The sequence below is a fragment of the Pteropus vampyrus genome, unplaced genomic scaffold (genome assembly GCF_000151845.1).
Source record: "Pteropus vampyrus isolate Shadow unplaced genomic scaffold, Pvam_2.0 Scaffold38, whole genome shotgun sequence".
NCBI lineage: Eukaryota > Metazoa > Chordata > Mammalia > Chiroptera > Pteropodidae > Pteropus > Pteropus vampyrus.
Window position 1 is genome coordinate 3,296,764 of NW_011888819.1, and position 19,937 is coordinate 3,316,700.

Here is a 19,937-nt window from a genome sequence, read left to right on the forward strand (position 1 = left end):
AAGGATATAAAAATGAACAGAAATATGATAAGATGCTGAGTTTGGAAAAAGGAAGAATTTAGAAGAAATGTAGATGTATTTGATATAAACCAGAAAGTTCTAGGGTCTTGGAGAGAGGAGTTAAAAAGAAAATTTTCAATCTATAATTTATTTCTTAAATTAGATTGTGGGCTTTTTAATTATTTATTTAGGATTTTTTAAATAACATTTAAATTTTTAATCAAAATGTAATGCTCAATAATGTACTTGTAAAATATAATTTGATTCAATTTTGATCATATACCTCAAATTACTTTTTCCTTTTTTAAAGAATGAAATAAATGGTTAAGGAAAGAAGGACTTAAATATTTGAAAGTATGTCCCACCTCTCAAGAAAAGACTCGAAATTATCTCACAAGTAACCTAAATAAATGAGGTTTCCATATATATATTCTATCCATTATAACAGTAACTACAAGTGTTTTTCATGGCAATAAAATTACCCCACTGCGATTAGACTTAATATCATAGAGACTGATTTTTTGGTAAAATCCAGTGCATCTCTAAAATTGAATCTTGTGGAAAAAAGAACGTTAAACCCATTATGAGTTCCATTCACTTTTATTTTCCTTGACCCACCTACCTCTGGAATCAAGTATAAAATAGACACTTTTGACTACAGTAAATATATTCTGAACATATCTATAGAGTAAAATATAAACATTTGGGCAAAAACAATATAGCACATATGAATAAGGAATAAAAAGAAAAAAATTTCATCATCAAAAATATGCATCTACAGAAGCAGAGCACCACCTGTTTCACAGATGGTATTTAAGATAAGAGAATTTAAATAAAATTTCTCATCTTAGCTTTAACATTAGCTATAGCTTTCTAGTGTATTACAGCGCAGAGGCAATCAATACAAAAAGGAAAATATATTTGGAGTTAAATATAAATAGACTTATGATACCTGTTTCAGGAATATCAAAAATCAGGTCCCTCTAAAAGAAAAGACAGACACTATAATATCTCATCCTCATAGGTGCAAAGACCAAGATAAATTGTAAGTATCAAAATAATTTATTTTCTATATGCTGGAGGGTTTACAGTCTGAAATAATTACTGTACAGGAAGAACACAGTGACTTCAACTTTCTTCGAAAATGTTTAAGTTCATAAATAACTTATTCTCCTCTTATTGCTCTATAAATGTAACTTACTCTTCCTGTCAAACTTGCTATGCATTTTTATCTGCTCCCTGACTACCTCCAAAGCAAGCAACATTCATATCCCCATTTGATCTCTTTTTGAAAGACAAAAAAGAAGTTATCAAATTTACATATAGCCAGTGAACTCTGTCCATGCTGTGTTCTAAATTGGAGAAGGAAGTATCCTTGATTTCTTTGCCATCTGAACAGCCCTGTCTTTAGTTCTTTGCCTTCTTGTATAGACTATCCTAAATTTCCAAGGCATATCATTTGATTTCATTACAGCCTTAGTGCATAAATCAGTAGTTTATTTTTAAGATTTGGCTAGTTTTTTTAGAATGCGAAGAATATTTCACTGTTTATGTATTTATGGTCTTGGATTGTATGGGTCTGTTATTGCTTTTATTTTTCTACTCAAATATTGCACATATTCCTTTCTACCCTAAGCCATTGAGGTACAAGGGCACACAAGCCAAGGTCCTTTGCCATATGTTTTCTCCACATTCATTAAAATAGACTTATTTGTTAGAACTTTTAATTATTCATCATGGTGTTCTCTTCATCTTCAGTACATTTTGCAGAAAAACATTAATTCTTACAACATTTCAGAGCGGTAGATAAGTGGTCATTACTGGTCAGATTTTAATTCAGTCTAACTATGAGAATCTTTCTTCAAGATAGCAAATAAAATTGGGACCCATTATCTCTACTGTACATATGAAGAAAATAAGACCAAAAGATGAAGTGCTGAACCAAGGGGAAAGAGAGAGTCTGTGTGAACAGAGTGAAAACACTTTTTCAATTCCAGCTCCAAACCTAGGTCTTTTCTATTTCTCTTGTTAGAAACTCTCTTGGCTGGGATAAGCAAATGGAATCTGTATGTGGTGCTCTTGAAAGTTCGATGTAAAACTTTCTCTAAGAATTATAAGACATGATAAAATTAGAGAAAAACATTATTTAATAATCACTACATGATTTATTTTTCCTATATTTAGAACTAGAGAATTGAGGAAGCATCTATTCAGTATGGTCCTTTGCCACCTTATTGATTATGTTCTGAGGAAATATGTCAATTACTGGAATTCTTAGAGAAAATGACCTTCCTTTTCGTTGAATGTCTAAACAGTACATAGAACAAGCATGATGCTTCACAGATAAGCAAAACACAACTGTATCTCACTACTTTTTTATAGGAAGGTTTTTCCCTCCGATGGCTGAAAATTTGGCACATCTGTGGTTTTTCAGCTCACTCAGTCCATAACTCTTCTGTCTCAAAACACTGTTATTTGGAGATTTTAAATGCCTAATCTGAGATGGCAGTAAACATTTTAGACCTCAAGCCGGGCTTCTCCCCATCTTCTAGCTGAGGTGGGTCTTCAGGGAGAGAGGTGGACCCGATTGCTCTCCTTTTCTACCCATTTCCCATTTAGCAGATCCCTTCCTCCCAGTTCAGCCCCAGCAGAGTGAGAGCTGTGGTCAGGAAGAGAGAAGAGGAAGGCATAGGAAAGTTCTTGCTCAGCTCGGGATACTTAACTGGCTTCCTGCCCTCTGCTGGGCCTTCTGACAGCAGCCCCAAGGACTTAGAGCTTCTTCCCTGCTGGCTTGGTGGCCTTGCTGGCATGTAATTCCTGTGACCACTGTCTTTTTTTCCTGCACCACCTCCTGCCTTCCATCATCCATTACACACACAGACTCAGCAGTCTTCCCGTTGCAACCCCATTGCCTCTGTTGTCTGTCAGGACCTAGAACAGCTCCCCTACTGTCTCTTTATCATACATGGACCACATCCCTTGCCTGTTATGGACTGAATTATTGTGTTCCCCACAAAATGCATATATGGAAGCCCTAACTTCCAATGTAAGGGTGTTAGGAGGTGAGGCCTTTGAGTAGTGATTAGGTTTAGGTGAAGTCATGAGGGTAGAGACCCATGATAGGATTAGTGCCCTTCCAAGAGGAGGAAGAGACACCAGAGCTTTCCCTCTCTACCATGAGAGGATATAGTGAAAAAGTGGCCATCTGCAAGACAGAAAAGGGGCTCTCACCAAGAACCAATTTTGCCAGCACCTTGATCTTCCCTGACTCCAGAATATAAATGTTCAGAAAAATAAATGTCTGTTAAGTCACCCAGTCTGTGACATTTGTTATGGCAGCTCCAGCAGACTAAGGCGCTACCCTGTGTTTGACTGGGGTGTAAATTCTCCAGACCTAGCCCTTTCCCCCTCCCTGCCATAGACCTTTCCTCCAGCAAGAAAATACTGCATTCTGTTCATATTTCCTCCCTTTTGAATTTTCCTTCCCATTGTTTGAGAATATTATTCTTCTTTTCAGCCATTCTGATCTGCTCACTGATATTTCATGCATTCAGACCAGCAGATTTTCACTGATATAACCTTCTGCTTATCTGTCTACCTCATTTCCGGCCTCACTCATGAATGCCCTTAGATCCTGCTCTTCTGGACTTCTGCAGTATCCTAAATCACTGTGTCCTCTCCCTCTTCCACAGTCTTTCTCTTAGCTTGCTGTATTAATTTCCTGTGGATGCCATACAAATTACCATAAACTGTAGCTTAAACCAACAGAAATTTGTTCTTGTGATTCTGGAGGCCAGAAGTTCAAAATCAAGGTATCGGCAAGGTCATCCTCACCCTGGAGACTCAAGGGGAGAATCTTTCCTTGCCTCTCTTCCAGTTTCCGGTAGCTGCCGACATTCCCTGGCCCGTGCTCAACTCTCTGCTTCTAGGCCACATTGCCTTCTTCTCTTCTGTCTGTCAAATCTTTCCTGTGTGTCTTTTATAAGGATACTTATCATTGGATTTAGAATCCATCCAGATAATCCAAGGTGATATCTTGATCTCAAGATCCTTAATTTAATTACATCTGTGAGGACTCTGCAAATAAGAGAACATTCATAGGTTCTAGGAAATAGGACATGGATATATCTTTTTAGAGACCATCATTCAACCCACACCACTTGCCAATGCCTTTTCTCACCTCTTGCAAACTTCTAATTGGTGTCCCTCTCTCCATTCTTGCCTCTTGTAATCTATTTGTTATTCTACTGACATCTTCTTATCTCTCAGTGTAGAAAAGAATGTGTTTCTTAAGCATTTTAAAACATATCATTTAGAGGCCTTGGTCTTAAATTGATTTATCCCCTAAAAAGCAATTATTAGTTTTACATTATCATGATAGCGTTGTCAGAGGCATTACATATGACTCCTTCTAGGGTTGGTTATATGACATGAGCCACACTTCACTGAGTCCACGGCATTTTAATAACTTGAACTTAAAATAGTAAAAGACCAAATTATACTTCTTAGCCCCATGCGGCGTTAGAACTTTCCTTAGGGACTAATATAAGAAGCAAACTATCCACTAGTAGCAGAAGGGGAAAAAGAGGTCAAGATTTATGGAATAGAGCCAAGAGGCTCTATGATCATTTTTCTTTTAGGCATATTTCTCATAACACTCTTGCTAGCTGATTTGCTTTTTTAAAATGACTTTTTTAATAGAATAAAATCTGAATTCTTGTTAAAGGGTTTATTTTGTTCTCCAACTTGAGTGATAGAAGATTGATTAAACAATCTTTAAAGTCCTGAACCGGTAGATTTATTGACATAATCTCAACCGTTTTCATAAAATAAGTTTTAGGTACTGGTGATGTTCCCTGGAATTTTTATGATTTGGATTTCCTTACGAGGGTACGTTGGTGAAAAAGGGCTCATTTGCAAATTAAATCTTAGCTAATGTGTGAGTATTTTAAGGACCAAATTTATTAAGACTGTTGACTTTGATTTCAAGTAAGGAAGAAAAAAATCTTTGGCACTAGTGCACCTTAGTGTAACTGAATTGAATACTCTAGTAACCTTTCTATATCATCAAAACCAAGTAATTAATATATTACTGTCCATTACCAGCAGATATTTTCATTACCAGCAGATATTTTCAAGTTTGCCATCCCAGTGGACATTAGGAGTTCAAAAATGGTTAGGAGAAATATGAGTAACCGTTATAAATGACTAAAGGAAATTAAGGTATACTTTTCCATTAAGATTCACTTACATCTGCTAGGAAACGGATCTTCCTTGCTGAATGCTGCTTAGGTCAGCAATTGAACAGGACGTGAGATAAATAACGGGTCTAAATCAATCTGGCAATTCTAGGTTGCTGGACTGAGTTTTCTCCCCATTTGGAAAAAACTGATCTGCCTATTTTCTTGGAGTCAAACATGTTTTCTAATGGCTACCTATGAACTTGCAAGCAACTTTGCAGTTTCTATATTTCTGTAATACAAAATGTTTTACTAGTTTTATATAGTACCGATCAGAAATATTTTTCTATGTTGACTGTTCATTTTACACACCTGTAATTTCTTCCCATATTTTTCATTTAGTAGACAAAGAATATGAAATAGACTGAAGACTGAAAATAAAATAATAGCAAAATTTATAATGATATTTCTTTCATTTTCCCTCTACAAATGGAAATGTTTTGACTTAAATTACTGTCTCCTTTTTGTTGAGAAATTGCTGCTAACGCCTCCTCTTTTTCCAGTTCCACATATCTGAGTCCAGCTGGTGTTTCTTTCCTTTAGGCTCCATCCTTCATCTCCTGAACCAGTTTCAACTGAAACAGAAACCTCTTAAGACCCCTTTGTTACTGTAACTCACTGATTCCCAATTCTGGCTCTCTATCAGCTCTGTATTAGCACCGCCAGAGTAACTTCACAAGTGTGAGTCTCATCCCCAGAGATTCTGATTTAATTGATTTGAGTTAGGGGCCAGGCTAACTCAAATCAAGCACCCCCAAATATACGTGTGTGTGTGTGTGTGTGTGTGTGTGTGTGTGTGAGAGAGAGAGAGAGAGAGAGAGAGAGAGAGAGAGAGAGAGAGAGAGAGAGAGACTGATTTAATTTGAATCTAATGTGAAATCGGAGTTGAAGATCACAGCCTTCACTCTGAGGCAAAATGGGATTGGCTCTTATATTATATACCAAATCAGGTGTACTATGGGCCCCATTCAGCTATACAACTCTGGGAGCCTAATGGGTACACACGATTCCTTGGAAGTTACCTCTGTCTTGGAATGTAGTATTTCCAGGGACTACCGCTGGACTTTCATTTTGTTTCCTGAGTTGAAACCCTTTATGAAGTCTCATTCTGGTAACAAGATTCTTGCCCCCAAAACCGAAGCTCAGAGAGGTCAAGTCACAGAGCTCATCAGTGGTGGAAATTGGATTTAAACTTCGTCATGCTAAATCCACATCCCGTGCTCTGAATCATGACACCCAGGCCTAGGATAGTTAGGCTATTCTACAGAAACAGATAAACTCTAAAATCTCAGTGGCTTACCTCAACACCATTTTATTTCTTGATCACATAAGCAGCTCAGCTGTGTGGCTGTCTCTCAGGCTGTGACTCAGTGACTCGATCTCTTTCCATATCGTAAGGTCGCCATCCCGGAATCCTTTGGTTTCAGTCTCAGAGATAGGCTAATATCGTAAAAGGAAGTGAGGAAAAAATATTGAGTCCTAGCTGATCTTGATAGGAAATGATGCATCACTTCTTTTAATATTCTGTTGGGAAGAATTAGTCGCATAGCCCCTCCCCTCCAAGATGCACGGGAAGCTGGGAAATAAGAGGAGCACACGGCACTCACTATCTCTGCCGCAATCCTGCTGCCAGCACTCACCTGCCTTAGATGAATCTGGGAAATTAAAGATTATTATCCCCCTAATCCCCTGCTGTTGTGTTCTCCTTGTTGAATCTGCCTCTCTTTGCCCAATCTGCATAACTTTGATCAGAATCATCTTTAATCTATAGTGATGACCCATGTTGTAATTTGCTATTTTGCTATTCTGCTACACCGGCAATAATTACTTGAATAACTGCAGTTTGCCTTATTCTGCCAGGCCACACAGCTTGCATTAGCTAATTTTTTTTTCTTCCCAATAAGAGAATTGTCATTTCTCAATCCAGTCCTCCTGCTCTTTGCCTGTCCTAATTGATGGAACAGGATGAAGTGCAACTGACTTCTGAGACATACAAAAGAGACGAAACTGGTGTGGTACCACTCTAATGGTTCAAATCCAGCATCATTTCCTCCCTGTAACTTACATGGCAGTAAGAATGGCCTATTAGAATTTCAGAGCACATTATAATAGCTGCTCCTAAAAATGCACAAAATCAATCTGGTTTTCGAATCATTTATGCTCTTAAAAAATCACATAAGATATCTTCCAAACCAACTATTGTATCACAGTATAGCCATATTTGCCAAGATCTTTGAAACAAATCTATAATTTCCAAAGTAGACGTAATTAATTAAGAGCTGGCTAGATGATACGAATGAGTATATGCAGTTATAATTACCTAGCTCAAAATACCTGGATGATTATTATATCTCCACAGACTTGACATTGTTGCTTAAATTCATAATAAATGAGATAAGAATTATTGAACAAGATATCTCTTTCCTCCTCAGAATTGGAGGTGATGTTGGGGGAGAGATTTGTGGGAATGAATATAGCTTAAATTACAATTAGCCAATATTCAGAGAACTTTGTTCTTGTTGGACTGTTAATTAATTATCACACCGAAATTTAAAACTCTTCTAATCTTTTTTTATATCTTCATTAGGCTGAGATTTCCACTTCTGCTTTGCTTTCCTTTCTTGACCTGCAGCAGCTGTATTATTAGAGTGGAATTTCTGCTAATTAGTTGTGGTACTGAGGAGCTGGAAGGGACTGCGGGCATTCTCTGATCCAGTTAGATTTCAACTACACAACGACCGGGATCAGAAGATCAGACTGCATGAAGCAACCTAAGAATATCTCAAGGACTATTATTTTTAATTTATGTTTTACAGAGATTCAGGGACATTAGTTTCAGAGAAGGACAATTAAAAGTTCATTGATTATGCAAATAAAGCAAACCTCCTATCTATGCGTGCTCATCATGCTAAAAGTTTATGTAATATAATATTACAGAGTACATAATGCTTTTGAGAGACATATTCATTTTGTAAATAAAACATACTCAGTTGAAATCAGACCAATGAGCAACAACAGAACGCAAAGTTTATCTTCTGCCCTCTCTGTGTCATTCCTATAAAAGATCAGCACTTTCTCTCTGCAGAGGCCTCTTCTTTGGTAGAGACTGGAGATCTGGGGAGCTAAATCATACTGAAGTGTCATGCACTTACAGGGCATTGTCCCGTAGTGGAATAAGCTGCCTCCAGATTTAATGGCTTTTAAGTTCTGGAAGTGTCCAAAAGCTCTGAGTGACTGGGCATAGCATAGAGTTATAATAATCCATGTTTGAACTTGATGACCTTAAGGCACCACTGACTTCACCTTTTATGTTCTACTACTTGAACTCCCTCCTCCGCCTTTCTCCCTGCCCCACTGCCACAGTCAGGTTGCCTTTCACCATGTTTTCCCAAATAATTACAATGGCTTTTTAATAGGGCTGCCTGGGGACATTCTCCACCTTACTCTTAGACTGACCCATGCTTACAGTTTGTCACTTGTTTTCGATATCCTTTAATAAAACGGCCAACTTCTTTACAGATCAGCCCCCCAAGCCCCTTCTTTTTCTCCAGCTCACCTCTTTATTTTCTATTCTAGCAACATTTCCTGGTGCCTTAAACACATCATGATATATCACATTCCTGTGGAATTAATATGTTGTTCTTTTGATCTGAAATGTGCTTCTGCTCTAATCCCCTCGATTCCCTTTGATTAATTTTTAATCTTTCTTTAAGATTCAGAAGGGGTTACCGACTCAGGAAGCCATCTTCAAGCACCCCCTAAATACACATATACTCTCACACCCTCTTTTACTCATACACACTTGCACATACCTTCTTTCTACTCACACACACCCAATCTATACTCACACACACACACACACGCACACACACACACATGCCTGCACACATGCTAATACATTTCGATTAGGCGCTGTCCTCTGCTCTCATAGAACCTGGTCTCTGCTTCTCCCATTTGCACTTAAGGTCGTATGTTATAATTACGTGCATGTATATCTGTCTTCCTTGAATCTTCAACATCATATCTAGCCTAGAGAGGATGTCAAAAAAATGTATGATTCTCTCCAACCTTGCAATCAAGTGATTTTATTTTGGAAATAAGATCTTATTTTTGAAATAAGTGATTTTATTTTTAAAATAAGTGATTTGAAATAAGTGATTTGAAATAAGATTTTATTTTTGAAATAAGTGATTTTATTTTTGAAATAAGATCTGCTAGAGCAGATGGCCACTAGAAATCCTCAGAGCCCCACACCTGCAAATTTGCCTGAAGTTACCTGATTTCGTGGTACCACTTATATATTTAGGTGAAGAACAGAGATCTGAGATTTGGGGTCATTTGTCTCTATCTGTCCTTCATTCTTTATAATCCTAGCTCATATCTATAAACTCAGACTTGGATCTGGAATCCTAATAACGCCAACTATACAAAATTATAGTGTATATGAACGTCTGTATTGTGTTTGCAAATCCCCTGCTGCTCTTGAGTCACCCACCTGCATACCCTTCATGCCTTTCGCCATTGGTCACATAGTCAGGCCTGGACACAAGCACTGACCTAAGCTGGGCCAATCGCCACATTCCTGGCCTTGGCTCAGTGGATTGAGCTAAAGGTGGGTCCTCAATCTAACTGGGCCAATGACATTCCTTCACTGGGATTGTACCTTCTGGAATGAGACATGGCTGAAATCGGTTTTTCTCTCATGGATAAAAATATAAGACAGAAAACTCAGAAACTGTTTGGAGCTATGTAGAGGCAGCCATCTACAGTGAGAGAGAACGGCAGTGGTGCTATGATGAGGATGTTGCTCGTAGATGACTTTAAGCTGTCACTAGTATCATAATAACTATGCACAGTGCCAGGTGGGTACTAGACTAACAGGAGCTGTGGTGTGGGGAGAATCACTTCCTAAATTATATAAATGTCTCACCACTGTGCTGTACACCTGAAACTAATACAAAATAATATTGAATGTCAACACTAATTGAAAAGAAAATCACTAAAATGAGCATGAGGCCACGTCCTACTAGGAAATCAAAGTCTGACAGTTCCGATCAATAACATCAGGTGGGCACAGGTGAGGGTGTGAGCAAGGCCTCTGGAAGGGTGTGATCAGGCAGCAGCATTTGGGTCTGGGAAGCCACAAGCTCGTGAGAATTGTATGCAGACAATAAATGTCAGAATCGAGCAAATCACTGGCAGGCCTAGAAGAGGAGACCTCCCTAGCAGATGGTGATCAATGACAGGCTTGTCTCAGCAGAGGATGGGGACTTGCCAAGGTCCAGGAAGAGGATCACAGTTGTTTGGGTGGGCAGGCCAGTTCGTAACGTCCAGTCTAGCAATTGGAAGGGCCGCAGGAGGAAACACTGGCTTAGACAGCGTGTGGGCTCACTGCCAGGGGTCCATTATGCCATCGTGGTCTGTTACCTGCTTCAGCAGTTAAATCAGAAAAGGCTACATGCTCCAACATCCACCGCAGTCCTATAGGAACTTTATTAAATTTTTAAATGTCTAAGCCTGAAGGGTAGCTGCTATTCTGTCAGGTCAACAACTGTGTGAGCCTCCATACTTATTTGAAACTCTCCACGCTGGCGTCAATGGGAAGGAAATCGGATTATGCTGAGGGCGCTGCATTTTCATAATCAAATTCAATCTCTGAAGTCTAATATGTTCTCAGGATTCAAATCTCAACAAATAGACTTTCAATAGAAATTCTATGGTCACTGTTACAAAAAACTGCTTTGTGATTTTTTTTTCTACTCAACATATGATAAAAAGGTACAGAAAGAAAAAAGAAGAAAGTCCTGTCTAAAGCAATCTTCATAAATCAGGGTAATTAACTCTGTGCAAAGTTTCAGCAAAGGTTACTTCATAAGACTGAACTGTGCCAAAGCCTTAGAAATGAGAGAATTATATCTAGAAGTAATTGGGAAATTTTTAGGTTTGGAAGGCAGAAGGCAGGGAAACCTCTGTGCAGAGGCTGTTTCTATTTAAATTTAGCTTATGACCGCATGTCTCATCTAGTCTTCATTTCAGCACATTTTTACGAACTGCATACTGTGCAGCCAGGGCTGTCACCTACATGGAAGACATTCTACACTCCTGCCTGTCACTTAGTCGTCCCCAGTTCAATCAGCCCTCAGGTCTCAGAGCTTCAATTTCCCAAACATTCCAGGAATCCTTTCTCTCCTCTGTTTCTCTGCTTCCCGACAAGACTTTGCTCATTTTCAGATGCCTGATGCTTCATAGAGTATCCGGCAGAGTGAAGAGACTCCATAAACATATGTCGGGAAGATGAGAGAACAAGAACAAGGCAGTCCGCAGCAGTATCAGCAGCTCTGGGGTGGACATTAGGACTGCTGAGCTCTATTCTTTATCAGGAAGATCTTTATTTTGGCCTCTCACAAAGTTGGTTTTCTTGCCTGTAAAATAAGTGGGTTGATTCTATTCAACAAAAGCATCCTCTGGGTCAAAAAACTGTATATGCAACTAAGAAATATTAAGAAATCATTAATACTCTATTACATTCATATTGTTGTTTTTAAAAAGAAGTGGTTCTCTTTTGTTGAATATGATCAAATTCTTTGTTTTATCGCCTTACTCTTCTATGCCTGGAGATAATTGATCTTCACAATCACTCTTTTCTTACTATCCCATGAATGGCTCTAAAATCCTTGGAGGTACCATGTATCACTCAATTTTGTATCTTGTCACCAAGAATAGTGTTTAGTACATGATAGATGTGCAATATATACTGTATTTCATGAATATTGCTATCTAGTGGCAGCTGTTTAGAATTACAGGCATAATAAAGACAAATCAAACGCCTCTAGGCCATGCCTGTAAGCTGATTTAAGTCTGGGTCAATACTGCATTTCCAAATATTGCTGTTAAATAAACAATGAAATTGATCACATTTATGTATACTGCACAAAAAGGTTTTAGGAACTTTCGTAACTATGAATGACTGCATTTAGACTTTGACAGTGTTTTATACTGTGTTATGTCAGGTTATATGGGCAGCTAACAGGATAGTGACATTTGGAATCCACATGGTACACAGAACATATCAGGTAATATAATTCAGGGAATCTTCACTCAGATTCCCGTTTTCTTAAATAAAATATAAATATATTCATATATGTACACGTATACACGTATACATATATACACATATATATGTGTATATATACATACACACATACACACAGAGAGAGAGAGAGGAAGAGAGGGAGGAAGAGAAGAAAGAGGGAGTAAACTGCAAAACAACATTTAATTGCTATTATTATTATTACTCTTATTTTATTACATGTATTTGAACTGCATTGAACTCACTTTATAAATCTAATGTAAGAAATAGGCAATTGTTCAGAAAATTTGATCAGCGAAGATAAGTGCAAACCAACCAATTCTCAAAAGGTACTTTTTGCCTTGAATTATTCTTGCTTTCTTAATCAATCAAATCATTTGCTATTGAACTCCAGCGATGAAGTGTTATGTGCAGGTCAGCCTACTGTTCACGACACCTTCAAGACCATTTTTTATTTTCATTTCATATACTTCTGAGAAGTCTAGGCAATGTAGAGTTTTCTTGAAGGTCTCTCACTGAATCATAAAAATTTAATGACTTCAGATGGAAGATGAATGATCTCAACTTAATAGAAGTTGACTTACTGACTCTTCCACTGTGGTAGATACAGTTGTCCACCTCAGTATCTGTCGTCTACATTTGCCTTCATAAAAGAACCCTTGCTGGTTAATTGGGTACATGGAGTCTCATGCTTTTTTCAGAATACCTATACGCTCCTTAAAACTGCTGTTTCCACCTTAAATATTTCTTTTTGTTTACTCTGTGTGCTAATCTTGGCAAAGCAATTGTGTTAGGTAAGGTCACGTGGCATATCTCACACAAACACACACACGTAAACTAAAATAACAGAGGTTTTAATGAAAAAAAGTTTAAGTTTATTTCTCTCTCATGAAATCCAGAGTTGGACAACTCGGGGCTGATATAACATCTCCATATAGCTATCAGGGACATACACTCCATCAAACTCACACCTATCAGATCCCTAGGCAGACTGTCCTCACAGTCCAATGTGGGGGCTAGAGCTCAGCCATTACTCTCATATTTCAAAAAGTGGGAGAGAAGATGAAGAAGGGGAGGAAAGCCCATTTCAGCCATCTTTAAAGTTTTTTGAGTGATTTCACAAAATATATTTTACTTACAACTATTTTCTAGAACTTTATCCTATATATAAAGGATTTCTATATCCTTTATCATATATATATATATATATATATATATATATATATATATATATATATATAAAGATGATTTAGGAATATCTAGAAGATACAATATTTATTTCAGGTAGCCATGTACCCAATTAACCATCGAGAGTTCTTTTTATGAAGGAAAATGTAGAGGACAGATATTGAGGTAGACACCTGCCTCTACCACAGGGCAAGAGTCAGTAAATAAGGTAAATTTATTCATTTAGAGAAACATTAGTTTCTAATTTTATTATTCTGAGGATAACAGAGAAGTTACCTATAAAGCCCCAAGAAAAAGATTTGTTAAGAAGTGTTGTTAGAGACAAGGACTACTATTTTAAAAAAAAAAAAAAAGGGCAAAATAAACATCTTTGGCATATCTGAAATTTACAGGATGTTTTTGCAAGTAACATAGACTTAATGGAAAAATCATATGGATTGGTGTTTCTACCCTCCATTAACACTTTACACATGGAATTGTAATAATATTTAGTAATAATTTACTAATACTTGAAATTATAATTGTCTTATATGATATAGATGTATATGTAGCTAAATATAGATACATAGACACAGACATATGGGTACAGAAATAGATATAGATAGATGAGAGAGAGAGAGAGAGAGAAGAAGAAGAGAGAGAGAGATGGAGACAGAGACAGACAGAGACAGAGACAAAGACAGTTCTGGAGTCCTACTGTTATCAATAGAAGTTATAGAACCACATATCCTTAATACTGAAAACTGTACTCTCTTGGGTTCATTTTTATATTCTTGCCATTCTTGAATGATTTATTAAAGCAACAGAAAGAAAAAAATACATCATTTTTTTTAATGCCTACAGCAATTGATATTCCTACATGGTCTCCCATCCCAGTACTAATCAGGCCCGACCCTGCTTAGCTTTCGAGATCAGATGGGATCGGTACATTCAGTATGGCATGGACGTAGACCCATCATTTTTAAAGTAAGCAAGTTAAATTACTAAATTATATACCATAAAATTGCCAATAAGTTTAGAATAAAAGATTGGTTCTAAAAACTTAAGAACAAGAAAATATTACTTTACAGTATTTTAATGCAGTAGCCAAAAGAACAAATTATTGAGAAAATAGAATAATCTGAAAAAAAAAATTTCCAACTTTTATTTTTCTCATGTGTGCATTTTACTTTCACCCCTATAGTTTGGAATGATATTTTTTTTCATTGCTTTCATTCATCACACATGAATTATTAAAAATAAATAGGATTATGCAATATTCTCTTTTTAGTAAAAAGATTAGAATGCTTTTCCTTCACTTTTATTTTTCATTACAATAGAAAATGAACTCATTTTAAGTTTATTCTTTTGAAATTGTGGTCATTTTTTCTTGAAAACATCTACAAATTTTAACTCTCATTTGTGGACTTCTTAAAAACTCAGTCCACGTAAAAAATTTCTCCTAATGGAAATATTCTATAATTTTGTTTACATCTTATATGGGCATCAAATATCTCTGTAACCTTTTTTTCCATTTTCTTGAGACTAAGGTTATTAAATTATAGCATAGGATATTTATAAGTCCTTTGTATTATACTGTTTTATAAAGTGCTTTTGTAAATTGGTCATGTCAGAAAAGAAGTATTCTTTTCATATCTACTATTTACCTTATACATTATTTAATAGTAAAACTATGTCGATATATTGTATATTGTATAGCAGTGCCAAGCTTAAAACTGTGTTGTAAATATTATTGTAACAATTGCAACATTATCAGAATCTTTTTTTTACTTATCAAAAACTATTTATGGAATGAAATATATTCTTTCTAAGTGTTATAAACCAGTTTCCTAGTATCATTAGAGCCACTATGAATACATTTAATATTTTGAATAAAAAGTCTCCTTTTGTTACAAATTTTCAATCCATAATTTTATTCAAAATTTTTTCATTAGCAGCAAGTGATCAATACCACCATGGAGCTAATCAATACACACTGATACTTATATTCATCTACAGAGATTTTTGGTGAACAGAAAAGGAAGTCTGTGAGGTGTTTTACCTCCTGACACCAACCAATTCTCATATTAACTAGGTGTCCTACAATCCAATTCAATTCTGACACTAACTGCCCGAAGTTAGTGTCAGACTCCAAAGGTTTAAGGAATCAGTCCCATAAGATTTCTCTCACTCCAGATACAGGTCATAAGTATCATGTCCTCAAATTAGCTACACTTCCATCCAACTTGGCTACAAAGTCAAGGATGCCCACAACCTCTTCCTTTAGGTTTGATTAATTTCTAGAGCAGTTCTCAAGACTCAAGAAAACACTGTACTTACTAGGTCATCAGTCTATTATAAAGGCTACAACTCAGAAACAGTCAAATGGAAGAGATGCATAGAGCAAGGTATAGGGGCAGGGAACTGGAGCTTCCAGAGCTTCTATAACCAACCTCTCCAGGAGCTCCATCCTCCCAGCATCACAGTGTGTTCACCAACCCAGAAACTCTCTGAATCCCATCATGTAAAGGTTTTTATGGAGCTTTCCTTGGGTAGGCATGATTGATTAAATCATTGGCCATCGGTGATTAGCAATCTCCAATCCCTGCCCCCTTCCCCAGAGGTCAGAAGTGAGGCCGAAAGACTCAACCTTCTAATCATGCTTTGGTCTTTCTGATGACCAAAAAATATGCACACCTTGACATACATTCTTTCCAAAATAAATTTTCTAAATTTTTTTTAAGGTTTTTATGATGCTAGATTTCTCAATTTAGTAGCTCGTCTCTTTCCAATAGTTGACTAAACCAAATTATTTATATGTTTAGCTTGTTTACTGTTTCTCTGAATTAATAATAGTAATAAGGCTATAACTTTTATATTTACCATGTCTTAAATAACTAACTTACAATTGTTAATGGCTATCAAAGGATCAAGGACACCAAAATCATGATTTAATTGAAAAACCTAATTTAACATATTAGTCGCAACCTCACTGCTGGCCTCAAGAGCAAGCACTTTTGTTAGAGCTGCCAAGAAGAAAACAAAATGTGACTAATTTTCTATTTTCCTCTATTTAAAAAAGGATTAATGAATATAAATATATCCCTATTTGATATTAACAGTTTCTATAACACATATTTTGGAAATTATATGCCTGAATAATTGAGCTGTTGATTATTTCTGGATCATAAGCCCTTCAATTTAATCTTATTTAGACCTAAAAATTACAATAAAAAGAAGTTTCTGGATCACTTTTAGTTTTCTTATTTCAAATTATTTTCCTTGATAAATCTTTTTTCTTGAAAAAAAAAACTTATTAAACTGCTAGACTCTGCCCTTATGTCTCATATTCTGCTTTTACAATTTACAATTTACTAACAAAGTTAAAATGCATGTAGGCATCTATTGGAATATTATCAATATTATTCTGTTTTTTATGGGGGTGAGAAAGGTCATAGAGAGAAAAATCTCTTCTGAAAAGTACAAATACAGGTTCACAATTCATTGGCTAAAATTCTGAAATCCTCAAAAAGTTTAGGAAAGTGAAAGGTTTTATATAACTCGATTGGCGGTAAGACTGGACTCGAACAAATCCGGGGCTTTATTTAATATCTAAATAATTCACAAATGTTAATATTCCCACCTTTACTGCAGAAATGTAAATGCATTATGTTCAGGATGCTGGTCCTGGGCATATCATATAATATAGAGTGTATGTACTGTTTTCTCTTTCCAAAACCTGAAAATTCCTGATTTATGAGACACGTCTAGACACAGTGGTTTGGGATGAGAGATTACGAACCTGTCCTAGAAAAGTGTAGGATGGATGCTCATATCACACTAAGAATAATAACTTATCTTGCAAGTGAGCCAGGAGCACAGATATTTTATGCCATGAAATTTGGAAGGAGAGTCAGTTAAACACCAAACTGACCTCTGTTTCATTAAGAAAACTGAGTGGAGGGGTGAGGGTTAGCAACTACAGTTGGAACCCAGGCAGTCTGGCTTCCAAAGTCATGCTTTTAAACCACGAAGATTTTTTTTTTTTAATTTTTAAAGGTTTATCCTGAAAGCCTCCACCATCACAGTAGAGTGAGACTGAGTCTCTGAGCTGAAAGCATGAGAATTTTGTGAAAGTTCATACTCTTATGGGTAAAACCCCAGGCTCTGGGAAACTTGCAGTCCAGCTCATACTCGCAAGTATGAAATTGGAGAATCCTTTTAAAGAGGAAAATGAACAGCCCCAAAGAAAAAACCTATGGGAAATGACCTCAAGTGAATTCACCTGTCCAATGCTGGTCTTGTACACTGAACTTCCAAGCAGATATTTAGTATTGTCTTTTTTAATAGGAAGAGATTCAGGGATCACTAGATATTTAAATATACATATATCAAAAATAAAACAGATAAAAAAAATTAAATAGAAAGGAACCTAGACAAGACAAAGGAAATACAAAGAGTAGAGAAAATCTCAAATAATATATCATTGGTATCTTCAGAGATTAAGGAAGAAAATTACATCCTTGAAAGCAAAACAGGACAGTTTAAAAAGGAGTGTTGCAATAGAGTATAAGATAAAGCTTCTGGAAATTAAAAATATGATAGCTGAAATTTAAAAGTTCAATAAAACTTTGGAAGATGAAGTCAGTGAAATTCCCCAGAAAGCAGTTCAAGTAAACAGAGATGAGAAAAGTTAAAGAATTTATCCAGAAAGTTCAAAGGCTTATTTCAGAATAAGCTTTTAGAAAGAGAAACAGAGAAAATGGTGGAAAGGAAATTATCAACTTATGGAATGGTTTCAAGAACAGAAGAACGTGAGTCTCACACATGAAATATCCCAAGGACCTGGCAAAATAATTTTTTTTTAATCCAAGTACATTACAGAATTTCAGAAGACTAAGAGTAAAAAAGAAAATACTAAGAACTTCAGAAAGAAAAAAAAGAAAACAGCATCACACAAAGGAAAGTAATTAGAGTGATATATGATTCCTCTACAGCAATACCAAATTCTAGAAGACAATTAACAATGCCTTCATGTTTCTGAGAAATAACATCTTAGAATCCATACCCAGCCAAATGTGGATAGCATTAAGTCATTTTCAGGCATGCGAGGACTCTGAAACATTTACTTGCCTTGAACCTTTCTTCAAGAAGTCATTCGTGGATGTGCTTCAACAAACAGGGCAGTTCACCAAGAAAGAGAAAGAATAGGTTCCAGAAACTAGACACCCACAGACCACTAAACAGGTCTAGAAACAGTTCCAGATTCAAAAAGAACCACTGGAGTTGGCAGGCTATAAGGGAAATCACCATGGAGACAAAACAGAATTGATAACGTGATTGTTACTGTGTTTAAGTGTTTAAAAATAACTGGTAATTTTTTGAAAGATTTCTAAGAATTAGGGAGGGGATGAGAAGCTATAGGTACATGAGAAAATAGGAACTCGTGAAAATGCCTTTAAAAATAACTATAAGATGATCATGATATGTTGCTTGCTCAGCAGTTCGTAATGGCACGGTAATATAAATACTAATGACTGATTTAATGAAGGATAAAATTTGTCTGAGGGATCTACATTCCTAAAAACTGTAAGATGAGCCAATTACAATATGTAAAATTAAAAATTTTTAAATAAAGAAATGTAATAATATTATTGAGAAATAGGAAGAACGGTACTAAAAATGCCCAAAAGAGTTGAAAATGGTTGCTTCTGGGGAGTACACAAGTTAAAATTTTATTTTCCCATTCTACAAGATAATCACTATCTATACATTCCAAAATTTGGTATATAAAAATACAATTTACCTCACTGCAATTATCTGTTAATACTGGTGCTATTGTGTTAATGCATGCCTTTTCATTTGTAGTATTATTAAGTTAACCATGTATCATGAACATCTCAATCCTTGTGGACCTCTTCACCCTTTTCAATCATTGTATAGGATTCATTCTCTGATGTATCATATTTTCTTCTATTTGTTAATCCTCTTTTTATGGAATTAGGGTGTTTCTGATATTTTTTCCTTAGCAGCAATATTTTGATGAACATCCTTGGTCATTATTTGTGCCCACATATGCTGTATTTCTTTAGGAAGCATGGCTAGAAATGATACTGCCTGTTGAAATTTACATTTTGATGAACATTTCCCTATAACTTTTCAAAATGGTGGACAAATGTAGTCTCCTACAAATTATATTATCTACACATAATGACGATTTGACTCTTTCATGCAGTAGTTTTTGTTTTTTTTTCTTTCTATGATTTTGTTGCATGAGGAAAACCATTCTGGAGAAAAACATTGACGTTGATAAAATAAAGCTTTTACTTATATTGTTCCTGAATTTAATGGGAATACTGTTTGTCATAACTGTTCTCTGTATAATTAAAAAAAGGTTTGGTTTTCTTTGTTTTGTTAAGAAAAAAATTCTAGCTCCACCT

The 19,937-nt window shown here is 36.0% G+C and overlaps 1 protein-coding gene and 1 pseudogene across 1 annotated transcript in view; one reads left to right on the top strand and one right to left on the bottom strand.

The window, feature by feature from the left end:
* The window catches only part of CYYR1 (cysteine and tyrosine rich 1), a 124,202-nt gene that overhangs the window by 81,845 nt on the left and 22,420 nt on the right, over nt 1-19,937 (top strand). Inside the window, 1 exon segment of the mRNA XM_011358241.2 lies at nt 3,393-3,487. Within this exon segment, the coding sequence (XP_011356543.2) occupies nt 3,393-3,487 (95 nt within the window).
* On the bottom strand, nt 14,353-14,470 carry LOC111738460 (annotated as a pseudogene).